At 36.3% G+C, this 25,383-nt stretch overlaps 1 protein-coding gene and 1 pseudogene across 5 annotated transcripts; one reads left to right on the top strand and one right to left on the bottom strand.

Moving 5' to 3' along the window:
- The first annotated feature begins 312 nt into the window (after positions 1-312).
- Positions 313-5,838, top strand: LOC109186981. 5 transcript variants are annotated; one of them, XM_019337145.1, is made up of 6 exons: positions 807-1,235; positions 1,977-2,337; positions 2,953-3,282; positions 4,252-4,380; positions 4,774-4,879; positions 5,257-5,838. In XM_019337145.1, the coding sequence occupies exons 3-6, from the start codon at positions 3,168-3,170 to the stop codon at positions 5,264-5,266; spliced, it is 360 nt and encodes a 119-aa protein (XP_019192690.1). In that variant the 5' UTR covers positions 807-1,235; positions 1,977-2,337; positions 2,953-3,167; the 3' UTR covers positions 5,267-5,838. The 5 variants fall into 5 exon arrangements, 3 of the variants coding, with proteins under 3 accessions (XP_019192689.1, XP_019192690.1, XP_019192688.1); XM_019337144.1 differs by lacking the exons at positions 807-1,235; positions 1,977-2,337 and adding an exon at positions 313-463; XR_002055195.1 differs by having other exon boundaries at positions 1,977-3,282; positions 4,252-4,518.
- An 11,114-nt stretch (positions 5,839-16,952) lies between these two features.
- On the bottom strand, positions 16,953-21,059 carry LOC109187039 (annotated as a pseudogene).
- Between the last annotated feature and the right edge of the window lie 4,324 nt (positions 21,060-25,383).

Genomic DNA, 25,383 nt, shown 5'->3' with positions numbered 1-25,383 from the left:
TATAATATTTATATGTTTTATCTCTTTAAAGAAAATTTGTTATAACTTTTAATTTACAATAAAACTTCATTTTTTCTTTCAAATATTGCCTACTGAACTATTGAGTTAAATTTGTATGAATAATTTATAATAAAATTTTAATCACTATTTAAAGGTAATTTTATGTGAAGGTAATTAATAAAAGTTGATTGTCTTAAACAAGAGGGCTGACTATAAATAGTCTTGGTAAAGACTAAAAAGTTAAATTTAAAATTTGATTATTAAATTAATTGTCTTACCACAATATTTGTGATAAACTGATAATACTGAATCTGGAATTCACCGCTACTCCCTTATCACAGAATTGCAGAAAATGATCTGGGAATTTACCGCCAATTGTCTAGGGAGAAAAAAATGAAATTACCGCAGAACAATCGAAATGGGCGAGGAATGAAGTCTCTGTAATTTTCTTCTCTTTGAGACGGTAAAGAATTTCTGTTCCTACAACGTTTTACTTCCGTTAGTCCATTCAATTGGTCGCTTTCTCGTGTGTATGTATTGTTCTTTGGTGGTCATCTTTGTAATCCTCTGATATTCTTCCTGAATCACACTGTGTTTGGGAATTGACAGATGCTTTTCCTTTCTTGCGCAATCTCCAATAATTTACCGACAACAACATGACTTTTATATATTATTTAATCTTAAATATCTGAAAACCTTGGAATTATTGATATAACACTAGAATGTGTGTAAGATCCCTAATCTGCAAAATATAGTGTAAATTTTGTGTTTACTTTTCCTCTTTCCCAGTTGTTCAGCCCTTTGTTGAAAGAAAGATTGGCCGATTGGAAAGTTAAATGCATACAGGATTAGGGCTCCGTTTGGTGGAATGGAATCTCAAATATGGGAATTGGATCAATCTGTAACAGGAATCAATTAAGGGAGGAATGATACTTAGATTCCTTATTTGTTATTCTTTCAGTGTTGAAAAGGACAAAAATGGTACTGAATGGAATAGGAATTCATAGGAAATCATGATTAGATGGACTAGAAACACCTCACACTTTAAGAAAATCATAGATTAGAATGGCGATCATGCTTACTTGATTCCTACCTACTAAACAGATGAGTGTGAGTTAAGAACCAAAAAAATTCCTTTGCCTGCTGTACTGAGTGTATGCCAAAAAATGTTTTAACTTATATGGATTAGTGATTGGATTATATTCTTTGAGAATTGTTTAGCAGAATATTAGGGGGTCGTTTGGTTCACGGAATCTTTAATTATCCCAGGTAATCCTATTACCAGGGGGTAAGTAATATGAGAATTTGGGAATGTAAGATTACCTGATGTGTTTGGTTAAAGTTGGAGGAATGTAACATTAACTTGTTTGGTTGAAGGGTATATTTTAGGGTATATTACATCAATTACTTAAATGCCCTCATATATATTGAAAGGTGTAAATTGCAAGTCTTTTTTTTCATAATTCAAAATTTAACAAGATAATAATAATAATAATAATAATAATAATAATAATAATAATAATAATAATAATAATAATTAATGGAATACTACTGTAAATGATGCAATTCAATAATTATGATTAATAATAATAATAATAATAATAATAATAATAATAGTAATAATAATAATAATAATAATAAATTAATAATAATAATGATGATGGAATGCTACTGGAAAGATGCAATTCAATAATTATGAATAATAATAATAATAATAATAATAATAATAATAATAAATCTTGTGAATAAAAGAAGAATAAATAAGGGCAATTTTGGAATATTGAAAAGTAATCTCACATTACCTAATAAAAATTCGGTAATCAGATTACCTCCAACATTACCATATTTCTGACGTGGCAGTAATGTTGCATTACCTTCCCTCGCAGATGACCTCAACCAAACATGGTAATCTAGGATTACCTTTCTCAGATTACCAGGGTAATCCAAGATTCCGTGAACCAAACGCCCCCTAGGAGTAATAGTCTGCCCCATAGTTAATGGCTGGTTCGGTTTGGGCGTTTAAGTGACTATCTACAGTCTACTACCATGAAATACTTAGAAATTTTTATCTGTTTAAAATGAATCTTCATGTTTTGTGTCCATTCAAACAGAAATTGGCATTTCTGGAGTGACTTGAGGTGTTTTAAGGGTTAATTCTGTCGCTAGGATATCTTTTTTTTGTCCTTTTCGCCATGGGAAAGAAGCTCAATGAATCTTTAAATAAACGGTACAATCAGTCGTCTTTCATCAATCACAGAATATTAACAACAATAATTTTTCTTTTCTTTCATGTTAGGAGAATTCTTTGGCCACCTGAGGTAGAACATGTTCTCTGAGGTTGAAAGTTTGACTCTTGATTGTCAAAATAATATCATTATTGTCTGCATTGCTTTATCTTTGGAATGCTACCAATAATAAGCATGGTTGTCAATTTCATTATTATCATATTGAAATTATTATTATTATTAATTAATTAATTAATTTATTTATTTATTATTTGTGGTAAACAAATTACAAGATACTTGTCAAAACATATGATCTGTATGTCATGTATAAGCAATCAATCATCAACGTGAGGTTATAGGTGATTGCATTTAAATGTTAAATGCTTGTTCATTTATTTGTTTCTCTTGAGTCTTGTCTAATCCATCTCAAGCTGGAAACCAGATTGTATATCACTAGGATACTACATCGACATATATCTTTTACATCCTTTATTTAATGACTTCATCCCTATTTTAATATTCATTGGTTACCCGTGAATTAGTTGAGCCCACCATGAGTTATTACATTTCTATCTTTCTCTTTTCTTTATTGAAGTTTATTAAAGAAGAAACCAACTTTCTCTCTTGTTTCAATGTCTACTTGCTATAGTGCCCGACAACTGCGTGTCTTGTTGCTAAGAATACAAAACTGTGATTGTAAGTTGTAACAATGATATGTTTTGAACAGATTCTGGGAAAAAATAAAGCTGTTCAAAGGGGATGAAGAAAAAAGTGTGTGCTTCCTCTCAGTGTGGAAAGGGGCCATGTGGTTTTGTGCATTTAGCCACATGAATAGTTATCAAGCAAGTACAGTAACAGTCCTAATGATGGTCCACGGCAATTGCAGAATTGAATACATGATAAGAGGTTGTAAGTTTCCATAAATGGTAGTAGTGCACCCACATGGCTCAACCTTTCTGGAATTCTGGAGAAGCGGTGAGGGATAGACAACAACTTGTAAAGCAACCTGACAATGAGCTGAGTACTGGTCGAAAGATGCATTGCAAGTTAATTCTAGGTGAGCATCTTAAACAATTTAGACTACCTTGCAATTCAGCAGTTATACCATGGACTCGGGTCTACCTTGCAAGGTGGACCCGTATCCAAAATACACAATTTACATACTGAATGTTCACAATTTGAATTGTGAACATTTATTATGTAAAATTGTGAACATTCAGTATGCAAGGTGGACCCGGGTCCACAGAATAATTTGCCCTTGCCATTGTTGTGGGTCATTGGTTAATATTATGCCAAATGGTAACCAGGTCCTGCCAAACAAATGTTCTGCAGATGCGTTTACTCTGGCAAATTTAATTACTTTTAGACATGGAAAATTATGACTGTGCTCGGTTCACAAGACCAACCTAATACTCCCTCTGTCCCATTTTATGTGTCTTGTTCGGTTAACGAGGTCTGATTGAAGTTATTTTTCAGTGTTTTAAGTTTACTATTAGCATATAAAGTTTATATATTTAGAAACTACATTGAAAACACTATTAAACACAAAAAATCAAATTTAAAAATAATTAAAAAATACTAAAGAAAATAAGCAAAGACGAAAGAGTTGGTTTGACCAATGAATAGTAAACATGATAGGTAAAATGGGATGGAGGGAGTATCTAATTATGAAAATTGTTTATTGAACAATTCTTCTTTGTGTAACCTTTTTTGGATGTTTTATATCTGTCACATACCAGTATTTCAATCACTTTGCCTTATAAACTGACCTAGCAAAATTAGTATATTACGTGTACCGTCACCTAGTGCATTGAATCAGTTGTCCATGTCTTTGCAAGGGACTGGTAGATGATTGCTTCACCTAAGCAAGCAATTTGTTGTATTGCAGTTTGGCTGCTTCGGGTTGGGTATTACCACCTTGGATATTAAACAGTGGACATGTGTCAACCATTTACATAAGCATTGGGGGATTTATCTATGTCTATTGCTTAGTAAAACAGATTTTACTATGCATTTCTTATTGCAGTGTGGGACCTGTTAATCACGTGGGGGACGCTGCCTCTTGCTAATTCGACAAGACAAGGAAATTGTCATTTGCAAATCTCTCCACCAATAATCATCCATCTCCCACGTGGGAGTCCGGGGCCCTCTCCTAGTATTACTTGTTTCTTCACAATATATAGTTGCTCCTTTCTCAGCTCATGATCTCACTTATCACACACCACCATTTCTTTCATTTAATTTCCTGCTTGTTTCATTAAGCTCGTTTTGGCAAGAAACAGATACTAAATCGGTATGGGTGACTCCTCTGCTTCATATATACATATGGTAAATCAAAACTGATGCAGCTTCCGCTTCTGCCCACTGTTAATCACTCTTCATAAAATAATCTTCATAGTTTTCTGGTTGTTCAAGCTGTCTGTCTATGGCTGCACTTGCTTTTCTTTTCGACTTGATTGCTTGAAACTATATTTCCAGAAAACTTCTCTTGTTACTAATATATATATGATCATCTAATCTAATCTAATCTAATCTAATCTAAATCTAGGTTCACCACCTAATAGAAAATTGCCTGATTTTCAACATGACAAAAGAGGAGTGCATGGAAGCTCTGTCCAAGCATGCAAACATCAAACCACTCATTACTTCAACAGGTTAGTGTTTTGAACTTTTGAGTTTTGATATCCCTAAAACTTTCATGTCCAATATCATAGGCCTGAGTCCCAATGTATAAGAGATCTCTGGATCAATCCCCCCCACCACCCCCCTTTCTCCCCTTGTCGTATTTATTAAAAACTGTTATCATATGCATGCATGAAGTAACATGGCTGTAGATAGGCATAAGGTATTCAACCACTGTATATATAAGAATTAATCCTGTAAAGAGTTTGCTTTTGGGATACAGGATAAACTGAAAGAACTTCAGATTTAAAAGGTAAGGGGTAGTTTAGTTGTTTAGATAAACTAAAGCTTTTTTGGAAGCTGACAAACTGCATGTAGCTACCATATGATTCAGTGATTGATTTTGCAGTATGGAATGAGTTAGAGAAAGAGAACAAAGAATTCTTCGAGGCATATTCTCAATCTCAGATGAAAAAGAACCGAATGACAGAGGCAGAGGCCACAGCGCTGATCCAGAACTCGTTTTCAGACCATGAAGATACTAACAAAGATTCAGACGAATGATCATTCCACCATTACAGTGAAAATGGTCTAACCTTGGCAGTGTTCCAGCTGGCCGCAGGTTTCAACACTGTACTTCCTATCAAGCTAAACGTATCATCCCCGTTTGTTTAATCTATGAAGACATAATAAGTACCACTTGTGACGACATTATTACTAAGATTCATGCAGATGCTATACTCAACATGCTTGTTCTGAATTCTTGGGGAAAGATTGATTAGCATTTAACAATGTTGGTAAAGCATATGCAGACACTTAGAAACCGTTATCCTAGTCTTGTAGACATGGCTCCAGTGCTGCTGTCATTTAGCTGTGTACGATTGTACATATTTACAAGCCTGTCGTTTAGTTACATATGGTAGGGGCTGCTTTTTTGTATATTCCCATGTTATTACAGAAAAATAAAGTTGTAATGGATTTTCAGTTTTGATATTTGTCCAGCATTGTGTTCCCATTGCATTTTGTTTTTCTTGTTTGGATGAGATAATTGGATCAAGGGGGTGTTTGGTAAATGGTTGTTAACTGATAGCTAATAGCTGATTGCTGATTGATTTAGTTGGTATTTGATAGTTGATTGTGTTAGCTGGTTTAACCAGTTGATTGTATTAGCTTGTTATTAAAAAATGTTTGGTAAATGAGATGTTTACTATTAGCGGATTGCATATAAAATGACTTTTAAAGGTATGAGTATATTATGTTACTTTAAGTTTTAACTATAATAAGGGTATAAACTTTTATGGATAAATGAGCGAAAATCCGAAGCAAGAAGCAATGGGGAAGAAGAAGGGCGAGAATCAATGGCAGCAACGATGAAGATGATGATGATCGATTTGGGTAGTTTTTTTCATTTTTTTTTTTAATTTGTGAATTAAAAAATATAGTTTCTGTATTTGTTGTGTGTTCTGAATTTTGAGGATGAAGACTTTCGTGATAAGTTTATAGTTTTTTCCATTTATTATTTACTTTTAATTTGTGAGTTTAGATGTGTGTTCTTGAATGTTATCCATGGCTGCCAGTGAGAGGGGGAGAAGGGGAGAAAAGAAAAGATTGATGGGTAAATTTGTCTTTTAGAAATTAATTGCAATTGCAACTAGCCATCCAAAAACGATGCTTCACTCAGCGTGTTTTAAAAATCAGTTTACTGGAATGAATCAGCTGAAGAAAAAAGTCATTAACTAAACATTCATTTCAGCTGATTGACTAAGTCAAACAACTGAAAATAATCAAATCAGCCAAAAATTGGCTGATCATCTAATAACCAAACAGCCCCAAGTATTCTCTTCCATTCTATTAAATATCTTCCTACCTAAATTGGAAAGAAAATAGTTAGAAAATTTCATATTTATTTCACAACATAAATTGCAGGATGTTCTTTAATGCCTTCAAACCTTCAAATGCATGTACACTAGTGTTCACAATAGGATTCCCCCTTCAGGCCTCTAAACTTGCGACAACTAGTAAAGTAAGGGTGTGTTTGGAAATCCGGAAAATGATTTTCAGAAATCATTTTCCAAGTTTCTGGTTTTTTTTTTTTTTTGAAAAATGACTTTTCCTTTTTTTTTTTGGGGAAGTCATTTTCCATCTTCAATTCTCAAGCCAGAGACGCTCCACCTGCAATCTCCACGCCTCCATTTGCAAGCTCCACGCCTCCATCAACATGAGAAAAGGCTCCACCAACAAATCCCTCACCAGAAAAGCTCAACCAACTTTTTTTTTTTTCTAGTTTGGATTTTTTTTCTCCGGATCTGACAAATCTGTAGTTGTTTTCCGGCACCCAGAGGCTTCCTCATCACTGATTTCCACATCAATGGTTCGGGAATTTTACATTCTCAGATTTTTCTGTTACATTCCTTGAGTCATCTGATCTATGGACCAACTCAAACATTCCGCAAACTCCATTGTTCCTTAGCATGGCCTGTAATTGATTAAATGATATTTTTTGAGGGCTCAAGGTTTGCATTCTAGACAAGGTGATGGCTCGTCCTTTCCTAGTGAATTCCATAGTGAGGCTAGCATAATCATGTGCTACTTTCTCAAGGTCTTGTAACTATTGGAGTCCTATTACGATGTCCGGTCCTTGAATTGGTAATACATATAAATCCATAGTAAAATCAGTGCCCTGCAATTTTAAACGGACATCCTTGCAACAGTAGTACATTCCAATGAGTCCCCATTGCCAATAATCTAATATAAACTCTAAATGTTGGAATTTGATGTGATTCCAAATTAAGTCTTTCTGCCACAGTGGGTTGAATAAAATTGTGTGTGCTCCCTCCGTCAATTAACACTTGGACTTGTGACTTTTCTAATTCTCCCCACAAGCGTAATGACCGTGGAGTCCCCGAGCCTGCCATAGTATTTAGGCTAGAGATATCGCCCAGAATCACTATCTCATTTGCATGATCATTGATTGGATCTTCATTGTCGCCTATATAGTAGCCAAATCATCATCAGTACCAAGGAGCATTTGAAATCTTCTTCGGCAATGATGGTTGGCCATGTACTTTTAGTTGCAGTTATAGCAGAGTACTTTAGCACGTTTCTCCCTTATTTCCTATGGTGACAGACATCGAATTGGCAAGGTGTTAGGAGTTGTTTTAGTTGTGGTTAAAGTTTTTGCCGGTGTCGTGGATGGGTTTGGTAGTAGCAGTAATGGGGCGGTGGTTTGTGGTGATGGTGTAATTAGCATTAGATTCCTATTCTGCCATCGTCTAAAGGAAGAACGTTTGTCCCGTGCCAAATCTACCTGTAACTCCTCATACTGAATTTCATTCTCCCGTGCTAAAGCAAAAGCCTTCATTAACGAAGGTGATCTAGCCCGTTGAACTTCCTGGCGAATATGAGATTTAAGGCCAGCAATAAACATCGATGTTAGCACTGGCTCAGAGATTCCTATAACTTTATTCATAAGGCATTCGAATTCTGATTGATATTCTATTACTGTTGTGATCTGAATCAACTTGGAGAGTTTTCCTTGGTAATCTTCTAATAACATGTACTTTAGTGTGGTGGATGGAATGAAGTAAACGAAGGTTGTGAAACCCCTAAGTGACGAACTCAAGGATGACCGTTCGGAGCAAGTAAAGTGCAAGACAATCCTTTGACACAATGCATCAATGAGAGTAAACTAGGTGCAAGAGGAGAGTAGTATGGAACATGGATACAAGCATAGAAAACAAGGAAAATAAAGGAAAACGAACAAATAGGGGAAATGGGGATTTGGATGGAAAGGATTTGTGATCATGCATTCATTGGTCTTCAACTTGGGACAAGAGAGGATGCAAAGCTTGCCTAACCTACGGGAGAACCAAGGCACCAACATTAGGTTGCGTCAAACCTAAACTCGCATTCCTTATGTCGGGTGAGGCATTCTATCAAACACTTGGCGGGTGGTCTACTGTCTCCTCCCCTAAGCTCGCCCTCTCGGGTCGTAGGAAGGGGATTGCAAGGGCAAGACTAAAGAGAGTGCAATCTCTTACTAAACTCTCACTCTCACACTTATCTAACCATTATGGCCGTTAATGGAAAGAGATCAATATGCACTCCTCTACAACATAGGCATTCGAGGACAATCCATACACCAAATCTCATCATATCAATCATACTAAGAATGGATACATAATCAACAAATCAAATCCAATCCAAATCCAAGCAATCTAAGCACTCATCATCATTAAGAGGGTAGCAAACACAAATTAAATCTGAAATAATAAACAAAGAAGAGATGTTACCCAAGTCTTCAATCTATTGTGTATGAATCCAAAGAGATTTTGTAGAACAATGAGTGTAGATCTTCAAGGTAATGTAAATCTAACCTAACCCTAGTCTAAACCTAATCTAAAAGAGCTAAATGGAAGAGTAAAGGAATGGGAAAGAGCAAGCCTCCTAAATGATCCCCTTACAAGCCTTTAAATAGGCTTAAAATCTGAAATTTCATTTAAGTGTCCCGTCCATGCACTTTGCAACGCACGTTGTGAGCTGCGTGGAACTTTCTGGAATTTTCGCCCAAAATGAGAGTTGTAGCCCTTGAAAAGACCGCCCAAAATTTTGGCACTGATCATCTTCGTACCTTGAGGTCCCAAATCGTAGCTCGACTGTTTGCAAAAAATCTGCCCAAGTGGTGAGGATATTGTTGCGCTTCATCCATTGATACCATTCCGATTCTTTTCCTTCCATGGTGAAGGCCACAATTCTACTCATTGTGTGTCGGGCGTATCATAAAAGTTAAAATATTCCGTAGTTCGAAAGACCCAACCATATGGATTGCAACCATCAAACTTTGGGAGTTCGATTTTCATGCTATCAAAATGTGGTGGTCCGGGTGCTGCTGTAGAAGTTGTGACTATTAGATGGGGAAGAATTGGTCTTGCTGCAGAAGTTGTATTTATTGGCTGGGGAAGAATAGGTGTTGTTGCGAAAGTTGTGGCTACTGTATGGGGAAGAATAGGTGGTGGTTGAAACATACTCTGTGGAGTTTGTTGTGGACGATAATTGGTTGTCAACCCTACTACCATGTGCTCTAGTAGTTCCATAGAGCCAAACAGTTGCTGAAGTCTAGTATGAGTTCGATGTTGGTATTGTTGATTTGTGAAGGCGTTTTTTATCAAATTGTTCAATGAAGATATGCTAAAGAAAAACTCGCAAATGGGGATTCTGATGAGGCTGGCTGATGAGTTTCAGACTTAATTAAAGCACCAATTGATACGGTTTCGTATCAAACCGGCACTGTTTGGAATGATGAGTAACTTTCTTGAAAGAAATAAAACTTAGACAATTAGGAAGAAGAAAGAATGGATACTAGTTTAAAAAAAAAAAAAAGAATGAATACTAAAGAATTAAATATTGTTCTCTGCCCCTCTCCAATGCTAGCTATCAACTATTTTTTTTTGGAAAACAACTATCAACTATTTAAATATAAATACTTTTTAATTTCCTACTCCTATTAGAAAAGCTAATAACTAGTCATGTTAAAACACTTATTTCACGTAATCTTTCAACCATTGAGGAGGTCTTCGATTCCTTGTTCGTCTACCCCTTCTGTCTCCTTCTTCTACTTGGTTTTCTTGGACTAGTTGGCTTCCTTCAGTTTCCATGTTCATAGTGTGTTCTCTATTTTCTTCTTCATGCCTACCATCTTGTAAAATCGTATCAAAAAATCAATATAGTGAATGCATTATTTAAAAAATTAACTTGTTGAATGCTACTAGCTCTATTACATTGTAGTATCTGAGGCTTGAACTCACAACCTTTCTAATGAAAGTCCAACCCGAGTACCATTAGACCACATAGTCCTGGTTTTAAAAAAATTAACTTGACATAACAAATGTTGATTTTCACAAAGTTTGAATTTGAGATATAAAAGTAAAGTCCATACGTGATTTCACTTGTGAGATGGCGTGTTCAAGTTTGAGTCTAACCTGATTATGTTTCATCAAAAGTTTTGCAAATTTATTTCGAAAAACATAATGTGTTTCAATTAATATAATTGAGTAAATTTTATTTTCAGACATCGACTATTATGACATTGTTACATTTATATTTACTTTTTTTAACTTTACCTTATTACATCATTGACTTTCATTTGTTTGTCACAATCTTGTCGATCTTTTATTTAAATTTGTCATTCCACCGTTTAATAAAGATAGCTAACATGTAATTTTATCATTTAGGGTGTGTTTGGAAAGCCGGAAAATGACTTCTGGAAGTCATTTTCCGGGTTTTTGGTGTTTGGTTACATTGGAAAATGACTGGTCAAAGGAAAATGGGGTGGAAGTCAATGGAAAAGGAAGGCAATTTTATGGAAAATGACTTCCCCTTTTTTTTTGGGGGAAGTCATTTTCCAACTTTTACACCAACATCATCAACATCATACCACCACCACCACCACTACCAACATACCACCATCGCCGCCATCACCACCATACCACCGCCACCACCACCACCATACCACCATTGCCACACCACCACCATCACACCACCTTTGCCGCCGCCGCCACCACTACCACCATACCACCGCAACCACCGTCGCCACCATTATCGTCGCCGCCACTACCACCATACCACCGCAACCACCGTCGCCGCCATCACCACCATACCACCGCCACCACCACCACCATACCACCGCAACCACCGTCGCCGCCACCACTACCGTCATACCACCGCCGCCGCCACCACCACCATACCACCGCAACCACCGTCGCCGCCACCACTACCGTCATACCACCGCCGCCGCCACCACCACCATACCACCACCACCACACCACCGCCGCCACTGCCACCACCACCATACCATCGCCACCACCACCACACCACCGCCGCCACCACCGCCATACCACCGCAACCACCACCACCACTACCACCACCATACCACCGCAACCACCGTCGCCGCCACCACTACCACCATACCACCGCCGCCGCCACCACCATACCACCGTCGCCGCCACCACCACCACCACCACACCATCGTCATACTACCACCACCATCACACCAACACCACTACCGCCGCCGCCGCAACCATCGTCGTCGCCGCCACGACCATACCACCGCAACCACCGCCACCGCCACCACCACCATACCACCGCCACCACACCACCACCGTCATACCACCACCAATTATTATTATTATTATTATTATTATTATTATTATTATTATTATTATTATTATTATTATTATTATTATTATTATTATTATTATATAACGAATAACACCACTACCACTACACCACCACCACCACCATAATATTTTTGATATATTATTAGTTTTTTTTTTTGTTGAAAAACTTAGCTATTTTTTATTATATTTAAAATTAATATTATATTATATTATTATACATGTTGTAATATTCTAAATAAAATAATTAAAATGTTTAATTATACAATTCTACTCATTTTCCAGAAAATGAACCAAACACACAAAAACAGTTTTCCAGAATGCAACCAAACACCGGAAAGGAAAATGTTTTCCGGAAAATGACTCATTTTCCAGAAAACATTTTCCAGAAGTCATTTTCCTGGTTTCCAAACGGACCCTTAATTAAAAGAGTTTATGAGAGAGTAAAGAAAAATTATATATATGTTGAATGATGAAATTACTTATCTTTATTAAACGGTGGAATGATATAAATTTAAACAGAAGAGTAATTGTAACAAACAAATGAAAGTAAAAAATGTAATAAGTTGAAATAAAATTAAAAGAGGAGGGCTTATAAAACAATAGTGGATAACTAAAAGTGAAATTTGTTCATTAATAATTGGTGGTAAATGATGTCTCTATCGGATTTTGTCTAGCTTAGTTAGAGCATTCTCAATAGATATGGCTTTTTTTTTTTTTTTTTTTTTTTTTTTTTAAAGTTTTTAAGGTACCAATTAGGGGAGAGGAGGGAAAAATAAGAACGAAAAAGAGGGAAAAAATTAAAGAAAAAGCAAATCTGACGCAAAAAAAAAAAAAAAAAAAAAAAAAAAAAAACAGTTAACACGGGTGTTGTGTGTAATCCGAATGCACAACACTATGTCTGGTCTTTGATGTTTTTCTCTCACAAAAAATCACTTCTTGTAGTAGGGGCTCAACATTATCGCTCCAAGCCTTTCTCTCCTCCACATAGACCTAAAAGTGACAAAAACCTCCCCAAAAATCATTGATGGGATGTTCTTAGAATAAATTTCAATTTTGGTCCACTGACTGTTGCAATTCTTATCAATTTTGATCACGCCGACCAAATTACAGGTCAAATGTGACCGGAAAAACTTAAAACTTTTTTAAATTGTTTATTCATGAGGGCAAAACAGTCATTTTATGTTTTTATAAAAAAAAAAAGTTTTCTTCTTCTTCTTCGCGTACTACGCTCACCGCCTGCGGCTGAATTTGGCACCTTCTTCGCCACCGACAACTTCTTGAATGTTGCAATTTTGAATAGTTTTTGCTTTAGAACAAACCATCACAAACATGTGTTAGATCAAAGGAGACTAACCTGCAAGATCCTGCAATTTTCTGACAAAACACGCAGCAGAAGATAGTTTTGGTGGATGTGTTTCCTGTGCATGTGAACAAGAACAGCTTCAGCCTTGAGAAAACAATCACATACAAAGGAGAATGATGATATACTTAAGTGAGGAATCATGATTAGGGGAATCATAATTAACAATAAATCACATTAATTATTGATTATGAGAAAGAGGTTATCTACTCAACTTCCAGGGTAAAGATTACATTACTTTTAACAATAGCGCGAACTACGTATCCCTATTGTGGTGGATATTTATTGTGGATGACAGAATGATAAAGGATTACTGCATCAAACACCAGAGAATAGTCTGTGTTAGCCGTTAGGAATGTTTTACTAAAACCAGTGGAAATCTAAAATCGAATGCCAATACCGTATGTGCCATCATCCTCTCTTCTCCAGTAATGACGCAGCAGCAGATCTCTTCGTTTAAACCCCCTACAGAAAAATTTGTACGCGAAGAAGAAGAAGCAAATAACTTTTTTTTTTTTTTTTTTTAAACGTAAAATGACCGTTTTGCCCCTATTAATAAAAAATTTTAAAAAGTTTAAGTTTTTCCGGTCACATTTGGCCGGTAATTTGGCCGGCGTGACCAAAATTGATAAGAGTTGCATAGTCAAGGTACTAAATTAACATTTTTAAAAGTTAAGTGTTGCAATTAACACAAGTGCAATAATCAATGGACCAAAATTGAAATTTACTCAATGTTCTTATAATCCAACCGAGCTACATCTAATAGACAAATTATTTAGAACATGTATATCACTATTTGGTTGTTTTTACTTGATAGTACATTCTATCACGTCTATTTTCTTCCATGGTTGATTTTATAAAACGAATGTTTGTTTTTTCTCCCTTCTACTTGTGATAATGTCGTTAAAAACATATGGAGTACTTGATAGTAATAGTACTTCCTATCAAGTCTATTTTCTTGTATGATTGATTTTATAAAACGAAAGTTTGTTTTTTCTCCCTTCTACTTGTGATAATGCCCTTAAAAACATACTCCAATCGTTATACCATGCACCACGGCGCACATAGCACTGTGCGCCTCGCGCCTCTCAAAACGACGTCGTTTTGATAAGTTACGTAGGGAGTTGACGTGATTATGTGTATTTGTTTATATAATTATGTGTATTTGTTTATACAATTATGTACATTTTTTATAAAATTATGTACATTTCTTCTATACAATTATGTACATCCGAAACAGGAAATTTATGTGTATTTTGTTAAGAGTTTATGTGTGTTATGTTAAAAGTTTATGTGTATTATGTATTATGTTAGATTATGTGTATTATCTTTTTTTTAAAAATATGTGTATTTTGTTATACGATTATGTACATTCATGTATACAATTATGTGTATTCTAGTATAAAATTATGTACATTTTTGAACATGAGATTTTTTTTTTTAAAAGAAAATTAACCGCCAACACATGGTAACGAAATTTTTAAAAAAAAAAAAAATCTGAAACGATGTCGTTTTGCATTAGGTTGCACAATGCAATGCGCGCCCTGGTGCATGATATAAATTGCGCTCCGTATTTGATTAAAAAAAATACTTCCTATCAAGTCTATTTTCTTGTATGGTTCATTTTAAAAGGTAAAGGTTTACTTTTTATCTATTAAAAGTATAGTTCATGTCTGGAAAGGTAAAAATATAAAATAGTACTCCGTGTAAGATCAGAGCGGAATAAGGATAGGAATATAACATTAAAAATATATATATATATATATAGAGTTAATACCCAAAATCGTCCTCGACTATAGTGGTTTTTCTCAATTTCGTCCTAAACGACTTTGGTGACCTAATATCGTCCCAGACTTTTGTGTTTCGCTCAATTTAGTCCTCCATTTGTTATTCCGTCAAATTGGTGTTAAATTAAGGGACAATTCAGTAATGTTAATATTGATCTCTCTTTACTTTCAACTTGTCAAGTGCAAAATTCCTCTTTCTTGTACGAATTACACCCAGATTTACTCCCGGACCTGCAAATCAAATTTTATATTCGCAGTTTTAGGAGTAATTCGTAAAAAAAAAAAGGGATTTCGCAGTTCACATATCTATGAGTAAAGAGATGCCAATATTAAAATTACTGAATTGTCTATTTATTTAACACCAAATGGACATAATAACAAATGAGGGACTAAATTGAGCAAAAACACAAAAATCTGGGACTAAATTGAGCGAAACACAAAAGTCTGGGACGATATTAGGTCACCAAAGTCGTTTAGGACGAAATTGAGAAAAACCACTATAGTCGAGGACGATTTTGGGTATTAACTCTATATATATATATATATATATATATATATATATATATATATTAATGATATGATCACTAATGTATAGTGAAAAGTCTATATTTATAAAAATTATATTAATAGGTCACAGTAACGAACTCTGAAAAGACAGCTAAGTTGAACTGATAGATTTTCCCCAACTTTCTCAAGTTGAGTCCTGTTTTTTTATTTTACATTTATCTCTTGTTAATATGTATACTTCTTGTTGATTGTCTGTTTGCATTTAGCACAATAAATTATACTCCCTAACTTGAGTCACATTTCTTTATTTTATGTTTATCGATCTATTGTTAATATGTGTTTTTTCTATTTTGCTTGCTTGGTATTTAGATTCTTGTTGATTTTTTAATGGTACTACAGAGTTGCTAGTTATTACATATTATGTGTCATAACTTTCACTCACTTAAAGACGAGATTATTGTACACCCATGCATTTTATCTAGCTAGCTACATCATTACCTTAAGTAATAGGATTACATCTTAAAAGATCATGTGATAGATCAATTTACTATAATGTTATACACACACATATGTAGTGTGTGTGTGTGAACTAGTAGCCCCATGATAATGCAAAGACTAATTTCACCAATTTATTTAGGATGATAAAACGTTAAAAGTTAAGAGAAAAAATAGTGACATTTATATAATTACGACAACGTATTTAGAAACACTTGATAGTATATGTGTAAATAATTGACAATACACTCACGGATATGCAGTATTAGTTACAATCCAACTAAGCTACAGCTCATGAGACAAATTCTTTCAAACATCTATCACTATCTATTTCTTTTTATTACTTGAAAGTACTTTCTATATATCATGTCTTTTCTTGCATGGTTCATTTTAGAAGGTTGAAGTTTTGGTTTTCCTCCTTTCTACCGACATGTGAGGCTGTGATAATGTCTTGACATACTTGATAGTAGGAGCTATATATATCAAGTCTATTTTCTTGAAAAGTTTATATTTTCTTTGTTAAAAATTTTTGTCAAGGAAATATAAATATAAAATAATATAAGAGCATAAAAATGATATTAATATAAAACTACAAAAAGAATAAAAGTACATTAAAAAGTTGGTATTTATAAAAATCTCAATAGTAATTTCTAACACTGTCTGATCTCTTCTATTTGTAAAGATTTCCTTAAAGATAAAGACTTTGTTAATTGCCCTTCACTTTATAATGAATCTCATCCATCAATTCAAACACCTCCTCAAGGGTAAACCACATCATCCATTAAGATTCTACTAACATGTATGCATTGTTAATCTTGAAATCGAGGTCGCGACAAGATATCAATCCCACACTAAGAACAATAATCTAGTATGAGGTATCATAATCTTACCATTTATGAGTAAACCCCGATTTACATAAGCGTTATTACATGTCGTATTTGAAGATATATATTCACCATTGTAGGTGGCCAAGAGCTTCTTGCATTAACCTTTGCAGCCCAGCCTGCAACAACATACCCTTCTGCAGCCTTGCTTTTTCTGGAAAGACTCCCGCCCAAAAAGCAACTGCAGCAAGCAATACAATGAAAAACCAATTAAACATTCATGGCACTTACTACACTTTTCTTCTGCATAATGCAAAACCATCTTTAACACTTCCATTCCAAATTGTTGTTTTTACTTAGTGTTGGGCGAAAGCCGTAAAGGCCAAGTCTAGCACCCGATGGCTGGGGGATTGTCGAGCGGAGGTCGGTAAAGAGTTTAAAAGACCAAGTCCAACACCCCGTGTCTCGAAAATGGGTGGAAAGAAATAAAGTTGCATCTTGGCTATTAGCTATAGTTTTTGGCATAGTGGTGAGGCGTTTGATCATAATAATGTGGTATCGGAGCCAGATCACAGATTTGAGTCCCAGCATTCAGTGGTTGGGGATTATTGAGCGGATGCCGACAGGGCCGGCCTTGAGGGCGGGCGAGATCGGCACCCGCCCTGGGCCCAACGTAGGGAGGGGCCCCCTAGCTTGATTTTTTATTTTTCCATGAAGTTAAAAAAAAAAAATGTTTGCATATGCAAAGATTTGAATTCATGACTTCAAAATTGTTTAATAATTTTAAATCAACATAATAATTACAACCATGTTATATACTTATCTCAGTTAATAGATACTCCGCCATATCAGCAAAAGTTGAATTAATTTATGAGTTAATACCCAAAATGGTCCTCAACTATAATGGTTCTTTACAACTTCGTCCTCAACGACTTTGGTGACCTAATGTAGTCCCAGACTTTGGTATTTTTGCTCAATTTAGTCATCCGTTTGTTATTTCGTTAATTTGGTGTTAAAGAGAGAGACAATTCAGTAATTTCAATATTAGCATCTCTTTACTCCTAGACCTGCGAAGTGCGAAAACCCTCTTTCCTTTATGAATAACTCTCAAACTTGCGAATATAAAATTTGATACCCAGGTCTAGGAGTAATTCGTAAAAGAAAGAGAGATTTCGCACTTCACAAGGTTGAGAGTAAAGAGAGGCCAATATTGATATTACTGAATTAACCCTTTATTTAACATCAATTTAATATAATAACAAACAGGTAGAGGACTAAATTGGGCAAAAACACAAAAGTTTGGGACTACATTAGGTCACCAAAGTCGCTTAGGACGAAATTGAGAAAACTCACTATAATCGAGGACCATTTTAGGTATTAACTCATTAATTTATAATTAAACTTCATAATATAGTATAGGGCCAAAAGTTTAAAGGGGCACTACTCCAAGGCTAATCTAAAATGTTTTTTTTTTTTAATAAAAAAATTATATGTATACAAAAATTCAAAATTATCATTTAATTATTTGCAATTAATCCATATAATTCTTTAACGTCATATATTACACAAATTATGCTGTGCAACCGTGTGCACCATGCAAACCGATGTCGTTCCAAATTAAAAAAAAATAATAAAAATTCTTTTCCATTATATTGCGGTTAACGGCGTTAGGCGGTTTCCTTTCGCATTCAAACATTCTATTCTCTCTTCGCAATCACACAATTTAGAAATTATGAATCTACTGTATTTAAATTATGAATCTACAATATAGAAATTATGAATCTATAGCATTAGATTTGTGAACATGTGATAGAACTATATGTAGATAATACCTTACAGAGGACCACCAGGAGATACAAATCATCCTAGGTTGTCTATAACTGATGAGCGGTTCAAACTAAGAAGGCCAATAGGCCGCTCTTGTTAGAGTCAAACTTGTAACAATGTGATTACCAAATCAACAAGTGACAAACTTAACTAGGATTGTCCCAATTGTAGTTCAATTTGACTAAAAGGTTTACATGACAGCCTTGAATTTAGCATTCCACAAAAGGTAAGGTGATCAAATATGAGGCAAATTATTGTATGGACCATGGTCCACACAATTGTGTGGACCATGAATATCAGGTACATTTTTAATATATTAAAAGTACATTACTTTTGTATTAAAGGTACATTATTTTTATATTGAAGGTACATTATAAGAATAATGTACCTTAGTATATTAAAAATGTACTTTCAAAAAATGTACCTTACGTACATAAATAATGTACCTTTAGTATATTAGAAATGTACTTTTTAGTTATAATCCACACAATTTTGTGAACCATGGTCCATGCAATAATGATTGAAATATGAAGATGAAAAGTTAATGGGTTGGGGTGATTGGTAAATAGCGATTAGTTGATTAGCTTAGTGGATTGACTAATTGATAGTATTAGCTGATTGTAAAAATATGTTTGGTTAATTAGCTGTTAGCTGATTAAATGTAAAATAACTTTCTTAAAAACATGTTCCAAAAAGTTGATTTGAGAAGCTTTTTGAATTTTAGCGTTTTGGAACAATAAGTTGTTACAAAAAACTAATTAATCAAACACTTATATTGATTGTTTAACCAAATTAAATAATTAATAATGGTCAAATAAGTCAAAATTGTCTATTTTCAAAAAAAAAAAAAGTCAAAATTGTCTGATAAGCTAACTATGTTACCAAGCAAGTCAATAATTTTTTGTATTCACTAGCATTATTCCATAAAAGGAGAGGTAATCTTACACAGAATAAGCAACTTCTCGGGGTGCAGAGAGAGAAGGGTTTGGGAATTTCTCATCAAGAATCCCAACAATAACATCAGAGTCAGAATCCATTTTTCATCAAATTTTATCAGTGGAACCTTCCCCTCTGGATTCACTTCCAAGAACACATTTTTATTACACCCAACAAACAAAAACATCAAATATTTACGAATCCACAACATAAGTTGGTGCTGTTTTGAGCAAAATAAACAGGCAGACAATCCATCCTTTCCATAAAAATAAGGTTACCATTTGGGCTTGTCACTGGTATTGATGAGAATGATGTTGTAAGGGACATTCTTTTGGCAATTTATATCCTGCACCAGGGCGCGCATTGCATTGTGTTCCCTGATGCAAAACGACGTCGTTTTAAATTTTTATTTTTTATTTTTTAAATTTCGTTATCCTATGTTGGCGGTTAATTTTCTTTAAAAAAATTCATGTTTAAAAATATACATAATTTTATATTAGAATACACATAATTGTATACATGAATGTACATAATTGTATAATAAAATACACATATTTTTTTAAAAGATAATACATATAATCTAACATCTAACATAATACATAATATACATAAACTTTTAACATAATAAACATCAACTCTTAACATAATACACATAAATATCCTGTTTTGGATGTACATTTAATTGTATAAAAAATGTACATTTTTTTTTGAATGTTACTGGCTCTATTCCATTGTAGTATCTGTTCATATACTTTCTCAACCTACTGAAACACAAAGAACCAATAATGCCTCTACTGTGGCTTAAACTCACAACCTTCCAAATGGAAGTCCAACCCGGGTACCATTAGACCACATAGTCTTGGTATAAAAAATGTACATAATTGTATAAACAAATACACATAATTATATAAAAAATACATATAATTGTATAAACAAATACACATAATCACGTCAACCCTCTACATAACTTACCAAAACAACATCGTTTTGGGAGGCGCGCGTGCACTCCGTGGTGCAAGGTATAACGATTGCATTCTTTTCCTCCGATGTGAGAAGTACCCTTTGGCAAAATGGGCCTTCAAAGTTGAAACAACAAAATCTCAGGATTAAAATGGAACAGACAAGCATATATAGAATTCACTAAGCCGCATAGATATATACATATACTTATGAGAAAGAGAAAGAGAGAGAGAGAGAGAAAGAGAAAGTGAAAGAGAAAGAGAAAGAGAGAGAGAGAGATTACAGTCTCCAGGAACATCAGGAGCACTAATTGCAGCCTTGATACAGACCTCCACATCCATGTCTGGCGTTCTCACAAAACTCGCTCCATTACGCTATGAACCGTGTAACAAATCGTTCCAAAACGTAGCGTTTTGATAAGTAGACGGTTAGAAGCTGAGTGAAACGCAGCGTTTGATAGGCCAGCCGTTAAGGTTGTTAACGAGCAAATAGACGAGTTTACCCCTGGTGGTTGTACTTAAAGCTGTAAGCTGTAACCGTTCTGATCATTGAATGAGAATATCTTTTTCTTTTCTTGCTTTCACTTAGAACCGTAACAGCTGGTATCAGAGCTCATGACGAACACATGCCGCGATTTCGATGAAGCTGCAAGACACATCACTGAGATCCAAGAACAAGTCCAGAATATGCAAGCACAGATGAATGATAGCCAGAGAGCTCAGGCCGAGACATTGGGAGCATTCCAGACCGGCTTCCAAGCGTTCCAAGCTGAGGTTAGGCAGTGGATGAGGAACATGCCGGTCCCAGGACCCGTTGAGCCACCATCAGGAGTCCACACACAGCACTCCGAAGCAGGAAGCACTTCCATGAACCCCCAAATCAGGATTGATCGCCCCTTCGCAGGTAACCGGCCAATCCCTAATCTTGTTGATGTTGCTTCTGGGATACAGAGGGGAAATGCTCAGGATCTACCTAGGCCATTGATGCGTAACAATGAGGAGTACTTGAGAGCTCCCAAACCTAGGATTGATTTCCCAGAGTTTGATTGCTCAAACCCTAGGGGTTGGGTTAGAAGATGTAACAAGTTCTTCTTCCTGTATCGTATTCCTGAGGAATTGAAGATGGAATACGTCTCCTTTTACATTAAGGGAGGTATTGATGCTTGGTTTGATGGCTACATAATGGATCATGGGGGAAGAATATTTTGGGAAGAATTTGCAGAGGATGTGTGTAGGAGGTTCAGTTCCTTTGGCCTAGAATGTGTGGAAGAAGAGTTTAAGATGCTGAGGCAAACGGGAAGTGTGGAGGAGTATAATAACCGATATGATGAGCTGAGAATTCAAATGTTGATGGCTCACCCCACACTAACAGAGATGTATTTCATCAGGAACTACATCAGTGGGCTAAAAAGCCACATAAGGTGCTTTGTTAAAACTACCAACCCACTTTCCCTAATGGATACCTATGTGTATGCCAGACAATTTGAAGAAGGGTTGAGAGGGACTGAATGGTCCCATAGAGGGGGGATAACTAACACCCTCACACCAGGGCCAACTAGTGGGAATAGGAGACAACCCACAGTCCAGCTAAGTCAGGCAGAAATAGAAAAGTTGAAGGAGCAGAAGCTATGTTTCTATTGCAGAGAGAAGTGGCAACATGGTCATAAATGCAGGCCTAAGTCATTCAATGTGAAGACTGGCTTAGAAGGGACCCAAATGGAGATAGGGGAAACAGAAGTGAATCTGGGAACTGAGGACAGCCTTGAAGAGAAGGAAGGACTTGCTGAAGTCTCCCTCTTAGCCATGTTAGGAGGAGAAGGATTGAGCACCATCAAACTACTGGGCAAGGTGGGGAAAAAGAAGTTGATCATCTTGGTAGACACAGGCAGTACAAACAGCTTCTTGGATCCTGCAGTGGTTCAGGGGCTTAAATCCCACATCTACAAAACCAGCCCCCTCTATGTAACAGTAGCAAATGGCCAAACCTTGATGTGTGATGAAGCATGCAGTGAATTTACCTGGACAGTACAAGAGGAGGAGTTCCAGAGAGATTTCAGGTTGCTAAGGATGGGAGGATGTGATATGGTTCTGGGCATGGATTGGCTTGATCAATTTTCCCCCATCCAACTACACACCAGGCCCTTGGGAATAACATTCATGAAGGAGGGGAAGGAGGTGACACTAGAAGGGATTTCTGGCAGAATGAACCTGAGAGAGGCCACCACTAAAGAGAGGACCAATTGGTCTAAAAAGGGAGCATTAGGATCTTAATTTACTGCTGTGGGTCAGAAAAGAAACCAGCTGGACTGTCTGGATCATGCAATGCTATTGAGCCATCTGGGGCTTCTGAAACAACTATGAGCATAGCAGTAGAACAATTGCTTAGTCAGTTTGTGGATGTTTTCCAAGAGCCTCAAGGATTGCCACCTTCAAGAAGGCATGACCATACCATTCCCTTGGTGGCCAATGCAGACCCTGTCAATCTGAAAGCCTACAGGTACACTCATGATCAGAAAAATATCATTGAAAAGATGGTTGCAGAAATGCTACAAGCAGGGATTATTTGCCCAAGTACATCACCATTTGCATCTCCAGTGCTGTTGGTACCCAAGAAAGATGGATCATGGAGATTTTGTATAGATTATAGGGCTTTGAACAAGGTGACAATCAAGAATAAGCACCCTATTCCCCTTCTAGAAGATCTTTTCTCAGAACTAGCAGGCTCCACATACTTCTCAAAGATTGATCTGAGGGCTGGATACCACCAAATTAGGATGAAGGAAGGGGAGGAGTTTAAGACTGCCTTCAAGACACATCAAGGGCTATATGAATTCAAGGTTATGCCATTTGGGCTTACCAATGCCCCAGCATCCTTTCAAGCATTGATGAATGAGGTATTTCTGCCACATCTAAGGAAATTCATCCTTGTGTTTTTTGATGACATATTAGTATACAGCCCTTGCTTGGATAGCCATCTAAAACACCTTGCCAGTACCCTGCAATTACTAAGGGCCAATCAGCTATTTGCCAAAAGAAGCAAGTGTTTCTTTGCTCAAAAACAAGTGGAATACTTAGGACACATCCTGACAGAAGAAGGGTTGGCCACTGATCCATCCAAGGTAGAGGCTGTGATGACTTGGCCTCAACCTTCTACTATCAAAGCATTGAGGGGGTTCCTTGGCCTCACTGGCTACTATAGAAGATTCATAAGGGGATATGGATCCATATGCAGGCCCTTGACAGATATGCTGAAAAAGAATGGATTCTATTGGACTAAGGAGGCACAATTGGCTTTTGAACAATTGAAGATAGCTATGTGCTCAGCTCCAGTCCTAACTATGCCTAACTTTGAGAAGGAATTTACAATTGAAGCTGATGCATCTTGTAGAGGGATTGGAGCCATCCTAATGCAAGAGGGCAAACCTATAGCATACTACAGTAAGGGGTTAGGGCCTAAGCATGCAGCTTGGTCTATCTATGAGAAGGAATACTTGGCTATCTTAAATGCAGTAGAGAAGTGGAGACCTTACCTGCAAGGTAAGCATTTCAGCATTCAGACTGATCATCAGAGTCTGAAGTACCTTCTTGAACAGAAAATCGCTACAGTTATTCAGCAGAGGGGACTGACCAAGTTGCTTGGGTTAGATTACTCAATCACTTACAAAAAAGGGAAAGACAATTCAGCAGCAGATGCACTATCCAGAAAGGAGGAAGGAACATGTAATGCATTATCCAGTCTTAAACCCTTACGGACTGAAGAAGTGTTGCAAAGCTACACCAATGACAAGTGGATACAAGAGAAAATGGCTGCACTATTGCTGGATCCACATTCTGTGCCAACCATGATCATAGAAAATGGTCTACTTAAGTATAAGGGCAGACTGGTAATTGGAGATCAGGAAAACTTGAGGGAAAAGCTAATCTCAGAGTTCCACAGCACTGCATTGGGAGGACACTCTGGAACTCAAGGGACTTACACTAGATTGAAGGCAGCCTTCCATTGGAAGGGAATGAAGAGGCAAGTCAAACAATTTGTGAGTAGCTGTGACACTTGCCAAAGGAACAAATCAGAAAATGTTCCAAGCCCTGGGCTCCTACAACCCTTAGCCATTCCTGAGCAGGCTTGGGTCCAAGTGTCTATGGACTTTATTGAAGGCCTACCTAAGTCCAATAACAGAAATGTCATCATGGTGGTGGTGGATAGATTTACTAAATATGGCCATTTCATGAGCTTGGTCCATCCATTCACTGCTGAGAAAGTAGCTAATAGATACATGGAAAATGTGTATAAGTTGCATGGCCTACCATAGGGAAATGTATCAGACAGAGACAAAGTATTCCTTAGCAAATTCTGGAGGGAGGTTTTTAGAAGAATGGGAACCAAGTTGCATATGAGCACTGCCTATCATCCCCAATCAGATGGACAAACAGAAAGGCTCAATAGATGCTTAGAAACTTACCTCAGGTGCATGTGCTCACACAAACCCCAACAGTGGGAGAATTGGCTTTCATTAGCCGAACACTGGTATAATACTAATTACCACAGTTCATTGAAAATGTCCCCATTCCAAGCCTTGTATGGTTACCCTCCTCCACAATTAGCCATCAATGATGCCTCCAGGTCTGCAGATGAAGGGGCAGAAAGTTGGATCCAGAACAGGTTACA

This window comes from Ipomoea nil, unplaced genomic scaffold (assembly GCF_001879475.1).
Source record: "Ipomoea nil cultivar Tokyo-kokei standard unplaced genomic scaffold, Asagao_1.1 scaffold1416, whole genome shotgun sequence".
Lineage (NCBI taxonomy): Eukaryota > Viridiplantae > Streptophyta > Magnoliopsida > Solanales > Convolvulaceae > Ipomoea > Ipomoea nil.
This window is presented reverse-complemented; position numbering and strand designations above follow the sequence as displayed.

Coding starts and splice junctions, on each gene's coding strand:
- LOC109186981 (XM_019337144.1), top strand. CDS start 3,168: ATGGCTCAACCTTTCTGGAATTCTGGAGAAGCGGTGAGGGATAGACAA. Junction 3,283..4,251: donor GCATTGCAAGTTAATTCTAG/GTGAGCATCTTA, acceptor TTCTTATTGCAG/TGTGGGACCTGTTAATCACG. Junction 4,381..4,773: donor GAGTCCGGGGCCCTCTCCTA/GTATTACTTGTT, acceptor ATCTAAATCTAG/GTTCACCACCTAATAGAAAA.